Source organism: Oncorhynchus kisutch, linkage group LG3 (genome assembly GCF_002021735.2).
Source record: "Oncorhynchus kisutch isolate 150728-3 linkage group LG3, Okis_V2, whole genome shotgun sequence".
NCBI lineage: Eukaryota > Metazoa > Chordata > Actinopteri > Salmoniformes > Salmonidae > Oncorhynchus > Oncorhynchus kisutch.
Genome location: NC_034176.2, coordinates 10,502,783 through 10,524,301, shown reverse-complemented (window position 1 = coordinate 10,524,301; position 21,519 = coordinate 10,502,783). Strand labels below are relative to the sequence as shown.

General features: G+C 45.3%; 2 protein-coding genes across 2 annotated transcripts; both read right to left on the bottom strand.

Moving 5' to 3' along the window:
• Nucleotides 1–11,112: 11,112 nt before the first annotated feature.
• Nucleotides 11,113–17,142, bottom strand: prf1.5 (perforin 1.5). Its single transcript, XM_020467429.2, has 3 exons — nucleotides 16,704–17,142; nucleotides 12,910–13,441; nucleotides 11,113–12,542 (listed from the first exon to the last, which is right to left on the bottom strand). Exons 2-3 carry the CDS (start codon nucleotides 13,434–13,436, stop codon nucleotides 11,519–11,521), a joined length of 1,551 nt encoding a protein of 516 aa, XP_020323018.1. The 5' UTR covers nucleotides 13,437–13,441; nucleotides 16,704–17,142; the 3' UTR covers nucleotides 11,113–11,518.
• A 486-nt stretch (nucleotides 17,143–17,628) lies between these two features.
• On the bottom strand, nucleotides 17,629–21,303 carry mpeg1.1 (macrophage expressed 1, tandem duplicate 1). The gene is made up of 2 exons (XM_020467420.2): nucleotides 20,714–21,303; nucleotides 17,629–20,391 (listed from the first exon to the last, which is right to left on the bottom strand). Exons 1-2 carry the CDS (start codon nucleotides 21,176–21,178, stop codon nucleotides 18,691–18,693), a joined length of 2,166 nt encoding a protein of 721 aa, XP_020323009.1. The 5' UTR covers nucleotides 21,179–21,303; the 3' UTR covers nucleotides 17,629–18,690.
• Nucleotides 21,304–21,519: the final 216 nt, after the last annotated feature.

Genomic DNA, 21,519 nt, shown 5'->3' with positions numbered 1-21,519 from the left:
GACTGTAACATACTCTGTTTCACTGAATCAAGGCTCTCTCCGGCTGTACTGTCCCTGGCCATACAGCCAGCTGGGTTCTCGGTACATCATGCAGACAGGAATAAAGAACTCTCCGGGAAGAAGAAAGGTGGGTGTGTATGTTTCATGATTAACTACTCATGGTGTGATTGTGATAACGTACAAGTCATTTTCTTCACCAGACCTAGAATATATCTCACAATCAATTGCCAACCATATTACCTCCCAAGAGAATTATCTTCGGTTATCATCACAGCCATGAATATTCCCCCTCGAGCCGATACCACGACGGCCCTCAAGGAACTACATTGAACTTTGTGCAAACTTCTAACCACATATCCTGAGGCTGCATTTATTGTAGCTGGGGATTTTAACCAAACAAATAGGGATAAAGCTACCGAAGTTCTAACACATTGCCTGGAGTACTTGCTCATTAAACTCGACCATTGTTACTCCCCCTTCCGGGATAGCTCCAAGGCCCTCCCTTCGGCAAATCAGATCACAACTCCATCCTGCTCCTCCCTTCCTATTGTCAGAAACTCAAACAGGAAGTACCCGTGCTAAGGTATATTCAACGCTGGTCTGGCAATCGGAATCCATGCTTAAAGATTGTTTTGATCACAAGGAATGGGATATGTTCCAGGTTGCCTCTGAAAATAACATTGACGTATATACGGACACAGTGACGGAGTTCATCAGGAAGTGTATAGGGGAGGTTGTTCCCACTGTGACTATTAAAACCTAGACCAAATCAAAAACCGTGGATAGATGGGAGAATTTGAGCAAAACTGAAAGCGCAAACAACCGCATTTAACCATGGCAAGGTGACTGGGAATACGGTAGAATACAAACAGTGTAGTTATTCCCTCCGTAAGGCAATCAAACAGGCAAAACGTCAGTACAGAGACAAAGTGGAGTCGCAATTCAACGGCTCAGACACGAGACGTGTGTGGCAGAGTCTACAGACAATCACGGATTATGAAGGGAAAACCAGCCATGGACACATCTTTCTCCCGGATAAGCTAAATACCTTCTTCACCCGCTTTGAGGATAACACAGTGCTACCGACACGGCCCGCTCCCTAGGACTTTGGGCACTTGTTCTCCGTGGCCAATGTGAATAAGGCATTTAAGCATGTTAACCATCGCAAGGCTGCCGGCCCAGATGGCATCCCTAGCCGTGTCCTCAGAGCATGTGCAGACCAGCTGGCTGGAGTGTTTACGGACATATTCAATCTATCCCTATCCTAGTCTGCTGTCCCCACTTACTTCAAGATGTCCACCATTGACCCTGTAACCAAGAAAGGAAAGGTAACTGAACTAAATGACTATATCCCCATAGCACTCACTTCTGTCATCATGAAGTGCTTTGGGAGGCTAGTTAAGGATCATGTCACCTCCACCTTACGTGACACTCTAGACCCAATTCAATTTGCATACCGCCCCCAATAGATCCACAGACGATGCAATCACCATCACACTGCACACTGCTCTATTCCATCTGGACAAGAGGAATACCTATGTAAGAATACTATTCATTGACTATAGCTCAGCCTTCAACACCATAGTACCCTCCATAGTACCCTCCAAGCTCATCAAGTATAAGGCCCTGGGTCTGAACACCCCCCCCCCCCCCCCCTCTGATCCTCAATACAGGGGACCCAGAAGGGTGCATGCTCAACCCCCTCCTGTACTCCCTCATTTAGTTTTATTGTGGCCATGGAACCTTTGGGCCACCATAGCACCCACCAAATATATGTCAAACACCCTACGAGAGATTTTTAACCCAGTCTCTACCTTTTAGCGGTGTACACTTTTATCGTTAGGATATCCTGTTGGAGCAGGAAGAACATTTTGGTTATTTCACTTGCTGCTCTTTAATTACTTGTTACTTTTATCTCTTATTCTTATCTGTATTTTTTGAAACTGCACTGTTGGTTATGGGCTTGTAAGTAAGCATTTCACTGTAAGGTCTACTACACCTGTTGTATTCGGCGCATGTGACTAATAACATTTGATTTGAAGTTGCAAATTGGTCAACCTATATGGCTTATTTTCGTGACTGGGGGGGGGCAAATGAGCGAGATTCACTACATTTAAATTAGGAATGGGATTGGTGTGTTTTACTTTGTTTTACTCTAGGCTAAAAAAACAACAACAGGAAAATGGGCTTTATGCTCACCATTACCCTTTTGAAACTGCTAAATCCATCTGTCAACTTTCAGTATCTGTGGTAGCACATGACTGCCATCTAGTGGGTTAAAAAGTGGACAACAGGGGTATTCTGTGCATGGGTTTTTCTATATACTGGGATACAAGTTCTTATAATAGAGCTGCTACAAAGTCATAAAAAATAATTAGCCTTTTTATTTTCATGTGAATTCATTAAGATAAAGAATACAAATATAAATGCAACCTGTAAAGTGTTGGTCCCATGTTTTATGAGCTGAAATAAAAGATCCCAGAAATGTTCCATACGCACAAAAAGCGTATTTCTCTTCAAGTTTGCACAAACTTGTTTACATCCCTGTTAGAGAGCATTTCTCCTTTGCCATCTGACATATGTGGCATATCAAAAAGCTGTTTAAACATCATGATTATTACACAAGTGCACCTTGTGCTGGGGACAATAAAAGGCCACTCTAAAATGTGCAGTTTTGTCACACAACACAATGCCACAGATGGACTAACACTGCCTTGGCAATCGCTAGCAATATTTCTGTTAGCTTTATAGTATGGCTTTGCCTAAGATTGGTGTTAGTAAAGTTACCCAGTAGACAAACCTCCGGGTCTAAAGGGAATGCAACCCCGTGAATTGAGGATATGGTATCGCATACCCCCTGCCAGAAACCGTGTAGTTTTGAACACTGTCAAGTGGAATGGAGGAATGTTCCTTCATCTGAGCCACATCTAAAACATAGGGAGGAGATATCTGGGTTGAACACACCAATCCCTTGTGGGGTGATATAGAGCTGATGGAGGAAATTAAACTGGATCAGTCTGTATCTGGAGTTCAATGTGGATGTAACCCCGTCCCTGCATAGGTCACTCCATAGATCCTCATCAAGATCAATACCCAGATCTTTCTCCCATCTAAGTTGGGGTTTATCTAGCCCAGGCAGTGTTAGTCCTGACATAAGAGCATTGTAAACACGGGAAATGGTCTTGAACAGTGGTTGGTCTGCGTGGCAGAGTTGTTCAATAGGTGACATCTTAGGTAGGTTCCATTGTCCCTTGAGAGTCACCCTAATAAAGTTTCGTAGTTGTAGGTAGCTAAAGAAGTCCCTGTTAGGCAAGTGGTATTTCTGTTTCAGCTGATCAAAATACATAAGAACTCCCTCCTCGTAACAATGTTCCAGAAGAGTGATCCCATTATCAGACCATGGTCTAAAGTTACTATTCTGGAAAAACGTAGGGATCAATCTATTGTTCCATAAAGGGGTTTTAGGGGAAAGGAATCCCCCTGGTCCGAACAGCTCATACAGTTTGCACCATGCCAGGACAGAATGTATGATTAAAGGGTTGTCTGTGATGGTTTTTATAGATTTTCTGTCCCATTTGTAAAACAAATCTGCCCCAGTGTCATCATTTACCTCGAGCTTTTCAATGTTCAACCATGAGGGAGAGGGACCATTGTCAAACCTCTGAGCCAGAAACCTAGACTGTGCAGCCCAGTAGTACATTCTAAAATTGGGGAGGTTTAAGCCCCCTTGACTAATCAAGGGTCAGTTTATCCAGGCCAACCCTAGGGGTTTTGCCGTGCCAGATAAACCGTCTGGTCAGCTTGTCGAGAGAGGAAAAAAATGCTGCGGGAACAGGGATAGGGAGAGATTGAAACAGATATAGAAACCTGGGCAGGACATTCATTTGAATTACATTGATTCTACCCAGTAGAGTGAGAGGTAAGTCCATCCATTTGCAAAGGTCAACCTCCACCTTTTGCAACAAACTGGCCAGATTGAGTTTATAGAGATTGTTCAGATTACCATCCACCATTATGCCCAAATATGTGCAGCCCATAGGCGACCATCTAAAAGGAAACTTGTGCTTGATGGTATGATGGTCAAAGACAGACCGGTCAAAATTGACCTTATATCCAGAGAAAGAACTATAACACTGTAGTAGGATCTGCAAGTGAGAGAGGGAGTGTTCTGGGTTTGTTAGAAATAAGATAAGGTCGTCCGCAAAGAGTGAGAATTTATGGGTATGGGGGCCCACCTCAAAGCCATGTATGTCAGGGCACGTTCTAATAGCCTCAGCCAGCGGTTCGATGGCGAGGGCAAAGAGGTGGGGGCTAATTGGGCAACCTTGTCTGTTCCCCCTATAAAGAGGGAAAGAGGAGGAAGTAATCCCATTGGTAGCAATCCTAGCTTTAGGAGATTTGTAGAGTGATTTTATCAAATTTACAAACACGGTACCTAAACCGAACTTTTCCAAGACGCGAAAGAGGTATGGCCATTCAACCCTATCAAAGGCATTTTCAGCGTCGAGGGAGACTGCGACACTAGGTATTTTGTTTTTGTTAGCGAGGTGAATTATATCAAGGAGCCTTCTGAGATTATTGGAGGACAATCTATTAATTATGAAGCCAGTCTGATCTGGGTTGACCAACAGGGGAAGACATGACTCCAGTCTCTTAGATAGCATCTTGGTGACCAGTTTACAATCTGTGTTAAGGAGAGAGATTGGTCTATAGGAGGCACACTTTAGTGTTTTTTCCCTTTCTTGTGGATTACAGTAATCACTGCTTGAGAGAAGGACTCTAGAAAGCAGTTGTCTTCTCTGGCTTTTTTAAGTACCTCCATAAGGTAGGGGACCAACAGCTCCCTAAATTCCTTATAGAACTCTGGAGGGAAGCCATCCTCCCCAGGAGATTTATTAGAAGGTAAGAATTTAATGGCCTCCAACAATTCAGGAACTGAGAAGTGTTCACTCAGGCGCTCACAGTCTTCCCCTGACAGGCATGGGAGGTTGAGAGAGGAGAGAAAGGAGTCGATCTCTGATAGATCATCGCTTGATTGGGAAGTGTAGAGGTCTTCATAGTATCTCTTAAAAGTATTATTAATTTCAGTAGGGTTGAAAGATATCTCATTAGTAAGAGTTTCTATGGCATTAATTGTCCTCTTACTTTCCTCTGCTTTCAGTTGCCATGCCAATACTTTGTGAGCTTTCTCTCCAAGCTCGTAATAACGCTGTTTTGATTTAGTGATGGCCCTCTCACCTTGATATGTGTTCAGAATATTATATTTCAGTTTTTTATTTACCAAAGCCTGTATAGATCTTTAGTCGGGCCTCTTTGGTAGGTTTTCTCTAGCTCTGAGATTTCAGATTCAAGGGCACTCAGTTCCGCACCGTGTTTTCTCTTCAGCCCTTTAGTATAGGAAATAATCTGTCCCCTCAGATAGGCCTTCAATGTGTCCCAAAGAATGATGTCTCACATTTTGAGGGAGTGTGTAATTGGCATGCTGACTGCAGGCATATCCACCAGAGCTGTTGCCAGAGAATTGAACATTCATAAGCTATGAACACAATTGCATTTTATAGATGGAAATTTGAATGCACAGAGATACCATGATTATCGTTCCATTCGTCCGCCGCCATCACCTCATGTTTCAGCATGATAATGCATGGCCCCATGTCGCAAGGACCTGTACACAATTCCTGGATGCTGAAAATGCCCCAGTTCTTCCATGGCCTGCATACTCACCAGACATGTCACCCATTGAGCATGTTTGGGATGCTCTGGGTTGATGTGTACAACAGCGTGTTCCAGTTCCCACCAATATCCAGCAACTTTGCACAGCCATTGAAGAGGAGTGGGACAACACTACACAGGCCACAATCAACAGCCTGATCAACTCTATGTGAAAGAGATGTGTCGCGTTGCATGAGGCAAATGGTGATTTTCTGATCCACACCCCTACCTTTTCTTTATTAAGGTATCTGTGACCAATAGATGCATATCTGTATTCCCAGTCATGTGAAATCCATAGATTAGGGTAGGGCTGCCCAACCCTCTTCCTGGAGATCTACAGTCCTGTGGGTTTTCAGCCCAACCCTAATTTAACACACCTGATTCTACTAGTTAGCTGCTCAAAAAGACCTTAACTAGCTGAATCAGATATTCTAAATTAGGGTTGGACTGAACCTACAGGACGGAGGATCTCCAGGAAGAGGGTTGGGCAACCCTGGATTAGGGCCAAATGAATTTATTTATTATTGTTTTTCAATATAAAACCCCATAACTACATGATATTTGAATGTTCAAATGTGGGTGGGCTTAAATGTGAAATGCCTGGTTAAGTGCACAGCCAACACTTCCTGTCCTTTCAAAGTAGGCCACCCTTCTAACTCCATTTTATGAATCTATTATCCATTAATTCATTGATTTAAAGCTGCCCATACCGTGGCACAGTACCAAGAAAGGGCAAGATTTCTCAATTCTAAGATTTAGTGTGCGTTGACTTATTAATGAACTGCTGTTACCGTAAATGGTTTGCTGACTGATATATCCTAGCTAACCGTTGGTAATCTTATTAAATGATGCTATACAGCCAAAACAACAGTATCTATTGCTAGACGAGAGCTACAGTGCATTTGGAAAGTATTCAGACCCCTTGACTTTTTCCACATTTTGTTACGTTAAAAAAGAGTGCAGTATAACTACAGTATGCTGCAACTACTGCGTGCAAAATGACTTTTTTTACTGCAGTACTTTGCAGTGTAACTGTAGTTTGAGTGCAGTATACCTGTAGTTATTCTACAATCACTGCATCCAACATACCACAGTCAACTGCAGTTTCAAAACTCCTACTAACTAGCATGACTATAGCCAGTAACCAGGTAGGGCTAGCTAGCCAGCCTGCTAGTGAGTCAGTAGCCAGTTAGTACTAACTAGCATGACTATAGCCAGTAAGCAGGTAGGGCTAGCTAGCCAGCCTGCTAGTGAGTCAGTAGCCAGTTAGTACTAACTAGCATGACTATAGCCAGTAACCAGGTAGGGCTAGCTAGCCAGCCTGCTAGTGAGTCAGTAGCCAGTTAGTACTAACTAGCATGACTATAGCCAGCAACCAGGTAGGGCTAGCTAGCCAGCCTGCTAGTGAGTCAGTAGCCAGTTAGTACTAACTAGCATGACTATAGCCAGTAACCAGGTAGGGCTAGCTAGCCAGCCTGCTAGTGAGTCAGTAGCCAGTTAGTACTAACTAGCCAGCTATTTCAATACAACTTTGTTCAGTTGTAGTTGAGTTTATTGGCATGCTAACTTCATAATAAGCTGTTCATCTTAGCTAACATGAGTATTTTATCTTCCTGTCACACTCACACAGTCTAATCCTTTCTTTGTGTTGCCAACCTAGGCTGTAGACACACCCCCTAAACCTCTGAATATCCTATGAGGGGGTGTGTACATTTCGTTGATATTTGTTTTCCATTATTTCCATGTCCAATTTTGACACTAAAACATAAAATAAGCTGTTTTTCAATTCCCTGTTTTGATTCGGAAATCAAAATAACAAAACATACACGGACCAAGAATGAACTTCATAGCCATTGAATTCAGTGGCTAAGCCAATCAGAAACTAATATTCAACAATGCCATGGTATACATTGGATATTCAGTTTTCTCTCATTAATAACTATTGAACCAAGCACGCCATTACTATGAAAATGGTATATTCTGAATCAGGGGTGGATTTTTATTGAAATGTAGATCTTATTTACGAGCTACTTAAGACTGAAATCTGGGGGGAGGAAAGTGGCATGCATGAGGTCGAGTAACTTAGAGGACCATTTGGCAATTCATTAGCCACTACCGGCTACCTAGGCTAGCAATTTATATTCATCTTGGGGGTTTGTGGGTCAATAACAAAGTGAAATGTGTCCCACCAACATTGTGCTGATATATTTCAACAAATGCCTGTGCAGGGGAATCTAATTTGTTCTGGTTTATTTTTAAAAAAAATTGATGGTAGACGTATTTGTTCCTGGAGTGGACTACATGGGGAGCCAGCTTACATTCTCAGCGCTGTCTATCCCTCTCTAGATCTGCTGGATAGAGATGTAGATGACTTCAAAGAGGAATTTAATACCGCTTTACAATCCATTGGTTGGAAGGAAAATGTGTCCTCTCCCTTTCCCAACAGCAAGAAATACAAACAAGTTGACACAGGGTCAGCAGCAGTGCAGATCCCCTGGACGGAGAACAATTTTGGAGGGTTAGGTGCCTTGCTCAAGGGCACAATGTCAAGAGATGGTACATGTGATCAATGACCAGCAGCCTTCCACCTGCCAGTTCCGGTCCACTCCCATTTTTGTGTTGCCCGGCCCTGGGTTTAAACCAGCAACCTTCCAGCAGCTGTTCTGCCTCTCCAGCCTCTTGTTTCTCAATTCTGGTCCCGGGGATCCAAAGGGGGGCACATTCTTATGTTTGTCATAACACTACACAGCTGATTCAAGTGATCAATGTATCAAGCTTTGATGATTTGATTCAGATGTGTAGTGCGAAGGCAAAAACAAAAATGTGCCCCCCTTTGGGTCCCTAGGAGGACCAGGATCAGGAAGCACTGCTCTAGGACTCTTACAGGAGTAATGAATGTGTCTGCTGCCATGACTACAGTGATTCAAACCTAGGGCGACACAACAATGGGTGTGGAACTGAACTGGCAGCTGGAACTCGCCCATGTATCATCTCCTGCCATTGTACCCTTGAGCAAGGCACTTAACCCCCCTACAATTGTTCTCCACCCAGGGGTGCTGCACTGCAGGGTGTTGGGAAAAGCGGAATTCACATTTCCGTTCTAATCAATGGACAATAAAGTATCTATTCTGTCCATGTTCTTGTCACAGGATGACTCTTTGCGCATTTCTACACCCACACCACTGCTGCCTCTATTGCACCACTGTACAAGTATTCCCTGTATTCCGCTACACTGCCATTACTGAATGTATGGCTACTATTTATTTGTGCTATGTAAACTGTCCTGTATCTACAGAACAAATAAACATTGAGTTTATTGCTATGCCTACATAAGTATATGACCCTGAAAGACTAGTCTCGATTACTATACCTAATTTGAGTATTATTGTGAATTACTTGTTCATTGTGAAAGATTATGATCTTGTGAAAGACTAATATAATATATAGTATATAATATTTTTTACTTTGACAGGAAATGAGAGAGCTGAAATGAAAGAGCGAAAATTATACCTTTGAACAGGAGATGGGTGAAATGGACTAGTAAGCACAGCTAGAACAATGAGCCAGATGTCCAACCGGATGTATAAATCTGAAACATCTGGTTGGCATTTCCACCCAGACATTCTGCACATTTTGTCATTGATGAAACATTAGATCTCAGGACAGTTTTCTGTTCCCAAAACAAAAACATGTTACAAACAAAGTTGGCAAATTTTTTTTTGACTTTTTACCTTTTGCAAAAAGTTTCAAAGAATTACCTTGTTTAGAAGGAGTGTAAGGGTGAATTCAGCTATTGTAAATGCGCACTTCACAGATTAGGCGTTCCCTAATGGGAAAACTACATGCTAGAATGTGCCAATAGGATCTCACTAGCTCCTGCTTGGCTCTGCCCACTTCCTTGCTTGTTCTGCACACTAAGATTAATTTGCTCCCATTGAAAACGATAGGCTATGTTCTATCTTGGGTTAGTTATAAAAAATCTTTGCTAGTAGGCCTGCACTAGAGTCCATCGTGACCAGTCAAAGTACAATTATAGAGATCTGTGGATTTATGAATTCAATCACTTTTTGACAGAATCCATGTTGATTTTAAATCAACTTTGCATACATGTTTGCCCATGGAAGAAGTGGTCAGAAACTGTTTTTTGGGACCTGAATACCAAAACATTCAGGAGATAGGAGGTGCTCAAAGTTGACCCATTTTGCAAACCCTACCATACCATGTCTCCTCTGAACAATTGATGTTGAGATGTGTCTGTTACTTGAACTTTGTGGAGCATTTATTTGGGCTGCAATTTCTGAGGCTGACAATTCTAATGAACTTACCCTCTGCAGCAGAGGTATCTCTGGGTCTTCCTTTCCTGTGGCGGTCCTCATGAGAGACAGTTTCATCATATCGCTTGATGTTTTTGCGACTGCACTTGAAGAAACGTTCAAAGTTCTTGAAATTTACTGGATTGACTGACCTTTATGTCTTAAAGTAATGATGGACTGTCATTGCTCTTTGCTTATTTGAGCTGTTCTTGCCATAGTGTGGACTTGGTATTTTACCAAATAGGGCTATCTTCTGTATACCAACCCTACCTTGTCACAACACAACTGATTGGTTCAAACGCATTAAGAAGGAAAGAAATTCCACAAATGAACTTTTAACTAGGCACACCTGTTAATTGAAATGCATTCCAGGTGACTACCTCATGAAGCTGGTTGAGAGAATGCCAAGAGTGTGCAAAGCTGTCAAAGGGACAACAGATATTTCCATTCAAGGCAACATTCTCTGATGTGTGGTCCGCCAACCATCTTTGTAGTACCATTTGAAAGTCAAAATGTATATTTGATTACCATTTTGTACAGTTATCAGCCAAAACATGAAGGGCATGTTGTCTCAGCCGATGGTGGGCATGTCACAAAACCTCAGATTATGCAAACCCCCCCCCCCCCTCACACACAAAAACAAATGAAGATACAAAAGCTAATTTTACCGCGTTTTTAGATCGGCCTAATTGACGTTTAAGGCTACAAAATGACAATTAATTTTTGTTTAAAAAAAAATCTATAAATGATAAAACAGTTTGACAACCCTGTTTTGAAGCTTTAAATTATATCATCCTTTTCCTTTATGTCTTGAATTCATTCAGGTCCAAAGAGTCCCTTTCTGAGCACTTCTACAATGGGTACATACATATGGAAGGTTTCGTTCAAGTCAAAAGGGGTGCTGTCAAGAAGTGATTGAAATCAAATGGATTTATCCTGATGGTGCATGTGAATTTAGAGCACGAAAAAAATATTATATGGCAGTGTTTGTTGTAACTGATTTTACAATGATAGATTCACCTGGAGATGACCAAACAATAAATAATTGTTGTGTTCATTACTGAACAAAAAGCTGAGACGTGAATACTTATGTTCATCTACTTTATTGGTATGGTTTTCTAAGTATATAATAGATACAGGAATAAAGAAAGGTTGACTAAGGCCGGGATTCAACCCCGATGCACATTGTAGCTCACTTGACATTTAAGGTTATTTCCACATTAGCAGACATTTGCAGCTATTGCCGATAACATGATCTCTGTGAACTGGAACTGGATCATTGACCTTAATGGCAACACTCCAAAATGCACTTTTCATTGAAAAATAAACACCAATTATTGATACAGGCCAGAGTTGGAACACATCCGTATTTTGACCAACACTCTTATTATTGTCAAATAAGAAATGCGTGTGTGTGTGTGTGTCCGTTGAAAAATGTTTTGCTACGGTGTGCACTAATGAATACGACCCAGGTGTTTTTTCAATCCAACACTTTATGTACTAGGAGAGTACCGTCCACACCTATAGCCTGTTAAGTGGGCGTCACATTCAGAGCTGTAAGTGAAGTGCAGAACCCCTTTCTTTAGCTGACAACTGTGTGAATGAGTTCCTTGTTCAGGGAAGACCAAACATCTTCCTGCCATGTCATTGTAAATCACATCTCTATCCCAAACCTCAAACAACAGCTGATGACCAAACTCCACTGAGCCAAAGTTGTACGTGGCATTCCACACCGGATCATTATCATCCATGACAGTATCTGTTTCCTCATACATGCCATTGTACCATATTTTAACATAGCCATCAGTCTTTGTGAAGGTATCTGCTCTCAAACCTGCGGCTCTGTGGACCATTAACCTGAGATTCCCGCGTCCTGCCCGTAGAGGACAACAGTTGTGATCCAGGTTAGGGGTCGGGGAGCAGGTTTTGAATTCCCCCTGGTCTACAGGAAGCTTGTTCTCGTCAATGTACTCTGTCACCATGCTCCTCAGGTTGGCACTAACCTCTGGATCATCAACCAGGTGGTGCAGGGGGAATATAGCATAGGAGACCACATCTGGATTATCATGCAAGCTGTTCATCCAGCTATGGTACGCTTCGGACGGGTCCTGGTGGTACAAGATATCGGGAAAATACTTTTCTCCACCTAGAACCTCAATCTTGTGGCTCATAAACCCCTGGTAGAAGCCCATGCTCATGTTCCCCTTTAGGAGGGCATCACATTTGTTGGAGAAGGACGCGTTTGCTGGGAGGAAGCCTAAGGCCATTTTCAGCTCAACATTTAAGCAGGTCTTTATCTCGGACTCGGAGAAGCCCTTCAGGGTGGCCAGGCAGGTGCGAAAGGCAGTGACGCGCCTCACCCTACCACCCAGCTGTACCTGACGGATGTAATGAGTGCCGTACGTGTCGATCAACCGCCGGTACAGCAATTTGCTCTTGTTGTCAAGCTCCTGTGGCAGTCTCTTGAGATGTTTAGCAAATTCAGCGCTGAGGTCCGGATGGTCTGCCAGCCTGTAACTGGAAAATCAACAACTGGGCACGTGGATCTACATCAACCCCTTTTCATTGAGAATACTCAGCCTGGTCCCAGATCTGCTTGTGCTGTCTCATGCCAGCTCTCATGGTCATGTTTCATGTTTGGCATGACACCCACCATAGATGTTTGAAGTACAGCACGAACAGATCTGGGACCAGGATAGACAAAACTGTATACTGCAATGATTAGTGATTCAGTAAGTTGTCATAATGATATCATATGCGTTGTAATAATTCATGCAAATAGAACGACACAGATTAACCTCAGCATAGATATTGAATATATTTAGTGACAGTGAGGTAGATTAGTCTATAGAAAACAACTGTCAAAAATAAAGCCCTTCCCTACCTGTAGTATGTACAGCTGATCTCATGGGTAGCAAAGGTGGCCTTGTCCACACTGTGCTGGGATCTGGCAAACTTGGCCATTTCGGAGCGGCTGCCCCCCAGCACTGCCTTGCCATAAGTCTCTAGCCTCAGGTCCATATCCCAGTTGTTGTTGATGAGGGAGCTAGAGCTACGTAGTAGGGAGTCCACCGAGTGGTGCAGGGCACTGGATAGCTGCTTGCTGCAGCGGCTCAATGGACGCCAGTCCAGCACGGCAGAAGGCAACCTCTGGACCTGTCCCTCCTGGAAGCGGTTCTCACAGAGAACACATGTGTGGTTGTCAGACAGGTGGGCTTTGACGTTGATTATGTAGGCCCCTTTACGACGCATCCTGACCACGTCGAAGCCCTCCCCCGCCAGGTTGTAGCCAGGCACAAAGGGGGCTTTCTCACACTCTGACCCCGATCCAGTCCTACAGGCTCTGCTGCTGGGCATCTGCACCAGGACGGGCAGACTCAAGGTATAAAGGAAGAGACTTCGGAATGCCATGGCTCCTGGAATTTACAGAGGTTATTATCATTATAATTTCTTGTGCTGTAAACAGTGTCTACATTCTTTAAAACATGTAAATGCCTCCACAATGCAATGGGATGTTGAGGGATGTTTCACAACATCTTCTAAACATAACTATTTTAATATTTCCATAGCCCCACTTCCATAGCCCCTCTTCCATAGCCCCTCTTCCATAGCCTCTCTGCCATAGCCCCTCTTCCATAGCCCCTCTGCCATAGCCCCTCTTCCATAGCCCCTCTTCCATAGCCCCTCTTCCATAGCCCCTCTGCCATAGCCCCTCTGCCATAGCCCCTCTTCCATAGCCCCTCTTCCATAGCCCCTCTTCCATAGCCCCTCTGCCATAGCCCCTCTGCCATAGCCCCTCTGCCATAGCCCTTCTGCCATAGCCCCTCTTCCATAGCCCCTCTTCCATAGCCCCTCTGCCATAGCCCCTCTTCCATAGCAACCCTCCATAGCCCCTCTGCCATAGCCCCTCTTCCATAGCCCCTCTTCCATAGCCCCTCTTCCATAGCAACCCTCCATAGCCCCTCTGCCATAGCCCCTCTGCCATAGCCCCTCTTCCATAGCCCCTCTTCCATAGCCCTTCTGCCATAGCCCCTCTTCCATAGCCCCTCTTCCATAGCCCCTCTTCCATAGCAACCCTCCATAGCCCCTCTTCCATAGCCCCTCTGCCATAGCCCCTCTGCCATAGCCCCTCTTCCATAGCCCCTCTGCCATAGCCCCTCTTCCATAGCCCCTCTTCCATAGCCCCTCTTCCATAGCCCCTCTGCCATAGCCCCTCTGCCATAGCCCCTCTGCCATAGCCCCTCTGCCATAGCAACCCTCCATAGCCCCTCTGCCATAGCCCCTCTGTCATAGCAACCCTCCATAGCCCCTCTGCCATAGCCCCTCTTCCATAGCAACCCTCCATAGCCCCTCTGCCATAGCAACCCTCCATAGCCCCTCTTCCATAGCCCCTCTTCCATAGCAACCCTCCATAGCCCCTCTGTCATAGCAACCCTCCATAGCCCCACTGCCATAGCAACCCTCCATAGCCCCTCTGTCATTGAAACTCCCCATAGCCCCTCTGCCATAGCAACCCTCCATAGCCCCTCTTCCATAGCTCCTCTTCCATAGCCCCTCTGCCATAGCCCCTCTTCCATAGCCCCTCTTCCATAGCCCCTCTTCCATAGCAACCCTCCATAGCCCCTCTTCCATAGCCCCTCTGCCATAGCCCCTCTGCCATAGCCCCTCTTCCATAGCCCCTCTGTCATAGCAACCCTCCATAGCCCCTCTTCCATAGCCCCTCTTCCATAGCAACCCTCCATAGCCCCTCTGTCATAGCAAACCTCCATAGCCCCACTGCCATAGCAACCCTCCATAGCCCCTCTGCCATAGCAACACTCAATAGCCCCTCTTCCATAGCAACCCTCCATAGCCCCTCTGCCATTGCAACCCTCCATAGCCCCTCTGCCATAGCCCCTCTGCCATAGCCCCTCTTCCATAGCCCCTCTGTCATAGCAACCCTCCATAGCCCCTCTTCCATAGCCCCTCTGCCATAGCCCCTCTGCCATAGCCCCTCTTCCATAGCCCCTCTTCCATAGCCCCTCTTCCATAGCTCCTCTTCCATAGCCCCTCTGTCATAGCCCCTCTTCCATAGCCCCTCTTCCATAGCCCCTCTTCCATAGCCCCTCTTCCATAGCCCCTCTTCCATAGCCCCTCTGTCATAGCCCCTCTGTCATAGCCCCTCTTCCATAGCCCCTCTTCCATAGCCCCTCTGTCATAGCCCCTCTGTCATAGCCCCTCTGTCATAGCCCCTCTTCCATAGCCCCTCTTCCATAGCCCCTCTGTCATAGCCCCTCTGTCATAGCCCCTCTGCCATAGCCCCTCTTCCATAGCCCCTCTGTCATAGCCCCTCTGGCATAGCCCCTCTTCCATAGACCCTCTGTCATAGCCCCTCTTCCATAGCCCCTCTGCCATAGCCCCTCTTCCATAGCCCCTCTGTCATAGCCCCTCTGCCATAGCCCCTCTGTCATAGCCCCTCTGCCATAGCCCCTCTTCCATAGCCCCTCTGCCATAGCCCCTCTGTCATAGCCCCTCTGCCATAGCCCCTCTTCCATAGCCCCTCTGCCATAGCCCTTCTTCCATAGCCCCTCTGCCATAGCCCCTCTGCCATAGCCCCTCTTCCATAGCCCCTCTGCCATAGCCCTTCTTCCATAGCCCCTCTGCCATAGCCCCTCTGCCATAGCCCCTCTGCCATAGCCCCTCTTCCATAGCCCCTCTGCCATAGCCCCTCTGTCATAGCCCCTCTGTCATAGCCCCTCTGCCATAGCCCCTCTTCCATAGCCCCTCTGTCATAGCCCCTCTGGCATAGCCCATCTTCCATAGACCCTCTGTCATAGCCCCTCTTCCATAGCCCCTCTTCCATAGCCCCTCTGCCATAGCCCCTCTTCCATAGCCCCTCTGTCATAGCCCCTCTGCCATAGCCCCTCTGTCATAGCCCCTCTGCCATAGCCCCTCTTCCATAGCCCCTCTGTCATAGCCCCTCTGCCATAGCCCCTCTGCCATAGCCCCTCTGCCATAGCCCCTCTGCCATAGCCCCTCTGTCATAGCCCCTCTGCCATAGCCCCTCTGTCATAGCCCCTCTGCCATAGCCCCTCTTCCATAGCCCCTCTGCCATAGCCCTTCTTCCATAGCCCCTCTGCCATAGCCCCTCTGCCATAGCCCCTCTGCCATAGCCCCTCTGCCATAGCCCCTCTGCCATAGCCCCTCTGCCATAGCCCCTCTGTCATAGCCCCTCTGCCATAGCCCCTCTTCCATAGCCCCTCTTCCATAGCCCCTCTTCCATAGCCCCTCTGCCATAGCCCCTCTTCCATAGCCCCTCTTCCATAGCCCCTCTTCCATAGCCCCTCTGCCATAGCCCCTCTTCCATAGCCCCTCTGCCATAGCCCCTCTGCCATAGCCCCTCTTCCATAGCCCCTCTGCCATAGCCCCTCTTCCATAGCCCCTCTGCTCCTTCTAGAAAAGTGTTACAAATAACATACATTAAATACAGATTCACAAATGGGGCTAAGATTACCAAAGATCAAAGATAATATACAGTGTTGTTGTATTTTTTTCTACTCTTGTTTTGTGTCTAAATGAGGGCACACCAATAACCCCCTCCACACTGAAAGGCTAAGTGGAGCACAAAATCTCTCTACAGCTCTGCCTGCAGCTGTAGTGGAAACAGAACCGTGTACACTCGCCGACACGCACTCCTACCTTTAAATCATCCGACTGCGTTTGTTTTCGTCTCACCCTCTCTTCTCAATGAGCAGTAGATCTTTGTCTTTGGAATTTCACGACACCCGTCTTCTCTTGTAAAAAAATGCCTGCTGCTGCACAAAATGTTGCTTTGTTGCTTCCTCCTGACATCCATAAGAAACGATGAACCGAACAACACTTGGTCCTATATCTGGTTCTGTGGGGAACGCTTCTTCGCTGTGCTGAATGTCAAGGCCATTGTGTGGCTAAGGGACTTCCCCTGCTCCAGGCCTCTCTTCCTGAGGTTAGACAGATTTCCACGGCTGAGTGGTTTTGTTTTGATGTGCACAAGCTGACAGTATGAATCCCAGATGAGTGTGGGGGAAGGTTTTCACAAGACTCAGAGTGGCATGGGCATTCTGCCTCTTTACGGGAAGCTCAGTGTGTGTGTGTGTGTGTGTGTGTGTGTGTGTGTGTGTGTGTGTGTGTGTGTGTGTGTGTGTGACTGTATATTTATGTCTGTCTGTGTACTAATAACAAAATCAACTCCTTGTCCTCAGCTTCTTCATTGTCTTTTTATGTTCAGGGGGAAATTAGGAAGGCTTTATTGGGGAAGATTTAAGATGATATGTGTTGTGATAGCAAATTAGGCAATAGTATTTTACAAAAATAAAATAAAAAATGACAATGATGAGTCTCACTTTGAGTCTTGAGAGATTATACAGTTTATCAAAGATACATGTGACCTGCTTTGGTTACATGTACATTCATGTATTCCACTTCCCCACCACAATACTTTTGAAGGAGAATAAATATTCTGAGGGGGACTGCGAGGTCTGTGAAAACACGCTAGAGGTCACCAGACTATAATGTCCTAAAGCGAACCCTTGTTGGCCTCTTTTAAAGTACAGCTGTGACATTTCACAAGATGAGTAAACTTTAATGAATATTGTGTTAGTTGTTTTATTTTCATGTCCAAAAACATACACAAGCTAATTAAAACCTTATAACAGAAAACAATAATGCTGTTGAATCAGTGTCGATTTCAGGATAAACCTTCTCAATGGAAAGACAGAAAGCAAAACCACAGGATGAACATTCAACTAAAAACCACAGGATGAACATTCAACTAAAAACATCACAAATAGGTCAATAGATTTTTGTTCACCCTTTTTGCCATACAGTCATTAACAGTATTGTATTGTATTGTGGTGTGTTGTATTGTGGTGTGTTGTATTGTATTGTATTCTATTGTATTGTGTTGTATTGTGTTGTGTTGTGTTGTATTGTATTCTATTGTTTTCTATTGTATTGTGTTGTATTGTGTTGTATTGTATTGTGTTGTATTGTGTTGTGTTGTGTTGTATTGTGGTGTGTTGTATTGTGTTGTGTTGTATTGTGTTGTGTTGTATTGTGTTGTATTTTATTGTATTGTATTGTGTTGTATTGTGTTGTATTGTATTGTATTGTGTTGTGTTGTATTGTATTTTATTGTGTTGTGTTGTGTTGTATTGTGTTGTGTTGTATTGTGGTGTGTTGTATTGTGTTGTATTGTGCTGTATTGTGTTGTATTGTGTTGTATTGTGCTGTGTTGTGTTGTATTCTATTGTATTCTATTGTATTGTGTTGTATTGTGTTGTGTTGTATTGTATTCTATTGTATTCTATTGTATTGTGTTGTATTGTGTTGTGTTGTGTTGTGCTGTGTTGTATTGTGTTGTGTTGTATTGTGTTGTGTTGTGTGGTATGATGTGGTGTGGTGTTGTGTACTAATGTATTGTGTAGTAAATCCCTGGTGAAGGCAGGAAGCTGCCAACACGTTGGTGTCTTGTTCTCAATCATTTGCATCGCAGTAAATTTGTGCACATTTTCCATCTTATACCTAGCCAGTATTTGAGATTATTGATCGTAAAGGGAAAGAAAGAGTGAGGGGTTGATTATACAATACAGCACAGTTATCTCAAAGCTGTTTTCTTCTTAATATGTAAACCGTGTAGAATGTGGTCTCATGGCAACAGGGTCTGGGTCATTGTCTCAGAGCCCTGCTCTTCTTGACTCTCCACACCTCCCTCACTCTGCCCCTCGCTGTGGATCTCCTCATATCCTCTCTCCCTCCCAAGCCTTGAGACCCTCCTCCGTCTCACCAGCAGCACTGCCCCAACCACCACCAAGACGACCAAGCAAATTACTCCAAAGGCCACACCAGACTTCTGCCCCCCTGTCATCTGTCCCGAGGCTGGATCGAACACCTTCACCATACTCTGGATCTCTGTCACCTTGGCCAGCTTCCACATCTTGGTCTGTCCCACCCTGACCCACGCCCGATCTCCCTCGGTCATCACAGCCACCGTGTTAGTGGCAGTCATGCTGATCAGTGGAGGACGAGTGAAAGGTGGCAAGCGTACAGGCAGCAGCTGGCCACCTGTGAACAAGCCAGACTGGACACAGTAGAGCACCTGGCAGCCATCACTAACAGTAGCCAGGTGCTGGCTGAACTGGGGAGGGCAACGGGGTTGATCCTGTGCAAGGGGGTTGTTAGACTGGCAACTGAACAGGCCTCCAAAGGGGACTGAAAACCTGGTGGAAGTCTCATAGTCATTGCTCAGGCAGATCATCAGACCGTTGGACAGAAGCTTCATTTGAATGTTGAAGTTTGGAGGGCAGCTCTTAGTTTTGGTGAGAGGGTTCAACAGGGATGGGCTATAGAGTCCCCCAAAGAGGTATCCTGAGTACTCTGGGGTTGCCTCATTGGTGGAGCACCAGTAGGTGTCAATGCGAGCAGAGCGGACATGGTAGGAATCTCCACAGATATTGTCGCAGCAGGTTAAAAGCAGCCAGCAGCCATGGCAATGCCTGTGGCACTCATACGTGCTGTAGCTCTCCTCTCTCACCTCAGAGCGTAACAGGGTGGCTTTGTAGGGCTGACCACATGAGTAAGAGCCTGTGTCGGGGTTCTTCTGAGCCAGGGCTTGGCAGATTGGGTCTGCATCCCCAGTGAGCTTGGTGCACTGCTGAAACACCCCACCGAAGCTGAGGTTGGTGGCCGGACCCTCGCAGGAGCTGTCGTCCATATTGGCTTGGAAGTTGAAGTTCTTGGAGTCTGGTTTAACGCAGCCAGGGTGTGTGTTAACGGTATAGTAGCGCTGGATGGCCTGACTAACAGACAGTGCCAGTTTGCCGATGGTTGGTTCAGGGAGATCGGGGAAGGTAATCCGGTTGAGGAAGTAGTGCAGAGGCAGTCCTGCCCGGTCGATGCCCACCAGGTTGTTCTTGGTGCTCTCCTGCCACTTCTGCAAAGTGATGCCTGGGTAGAAGGGAGCCCCACCATGGCTCTGTATAATGGAGTAGGTGATGTTGCCCTGATAACTATGTGACTCGGATGTCTCTTGTGTGTCCTTGCTGCCAATGTCAAATTTGACTTTATCAAAGAAGTTAAGACCTGCCGATGCCGAAACAGAGAACTTCGCCGTCTCACTGTCGGACACATAAGATGAACGGAGATAGTCCTCTTGCACTAAGGCGGCCCCTGCATCAACACTTGTTATCACATGGGTTCCATAGTCCAACACCATCTTCTCAGATAAATACACTGCCTGTCGAGTCTGGTTGTTTTCTATTGCGTCTGCGATCTCCTCAGCCTGGTGGGCAAAGCGGCCATCCAGAGTGAAGTCAGGGTGAGCCTTTACCGTGTATAGGAAGTTACGCACCTGGAAGGGAGCAATCAGTTCTTTTTATTTCACCTTTAACCAGGAAATAACATTGAGGCTTGGTGTCCTTAATTGCTAATCTAGAGATCAAACTATACTAAGAAAAGGTACACTATCTAGTACTGACTGTTCAGAAAGCCAGGACAGGATTACTGTAATAACACGACATGGATACATGGATATTCCACTCTCTCTTTTTAAAATCTAGTAAGGGAGACTTACTACAAACTATGTCAAAACATAAATAATTTTTTATCATTGCCGAGATAAATAGATAAATAATTGTTTTTAAAAAGTATTGTTTCTTTATGGAGAAACTCACTTGTACACGAGCGGTGACGGAGCTCCCATGGACCTGATGAGTCTTCACCCGCTGATTCTCAACAGAGAACTTAGCATTGAGCACGGAGAGGAAGGACACGTCTGAGTTGATTGAGAAAGACGTGGAGCTGCGCTGTTCCAGCCAAGTGTTGATGATCTCAGAATTGGTCTCCACACCAGTGAGCTTCTGTGGGATGACAAACACCTCATCCGGGATGAGGTAGAATCCATCCTCCGTGGTCTGGCACTGGGAGAAGCTGAAGTTCATGACTCGTCCCATGTCCATGTTCCTCAGGTTGTCCCATCCCCCGCCTGGGAGTACCTCCAGGGCTGGAATGGACAAGTTGGTGCGACACTTCCGAAGTCCATTATTCGGAGGAGTGAGTGGGTGAGGGACACACTGGTGGAGCAGGGAGAGAACTAGCAAGGTGAATGCTGTCAGACCCAGAGCTGTGTCAGATGCCATAGCTATGTTATGTGTGGGTGCTGTGAGAACAAGATGAAAGAATATGATGATTCTCAATAGCGGATGTGTTAAAAGTAGGTTTCAGTCACAAGATCACTGTTAACTTGACTTTCAATTTCCTCAAATAAAATGCAGAACAATCACAACAGCTTTCAGATAAGCCACTGCCAGTCTGAATAATTGAGTTATTCATATGTAAAAACTTCCCCTTTCTAAAAAGTGTGTGTGTGTGTGTGTGTGTGTGTGTGTACAAGTTGCTATCATCTAAGTCAAATTTTACTTACACTAAAAGCAGATAATGATACTATCACAAAATGTTAATCATTCTGAGAAATAACATA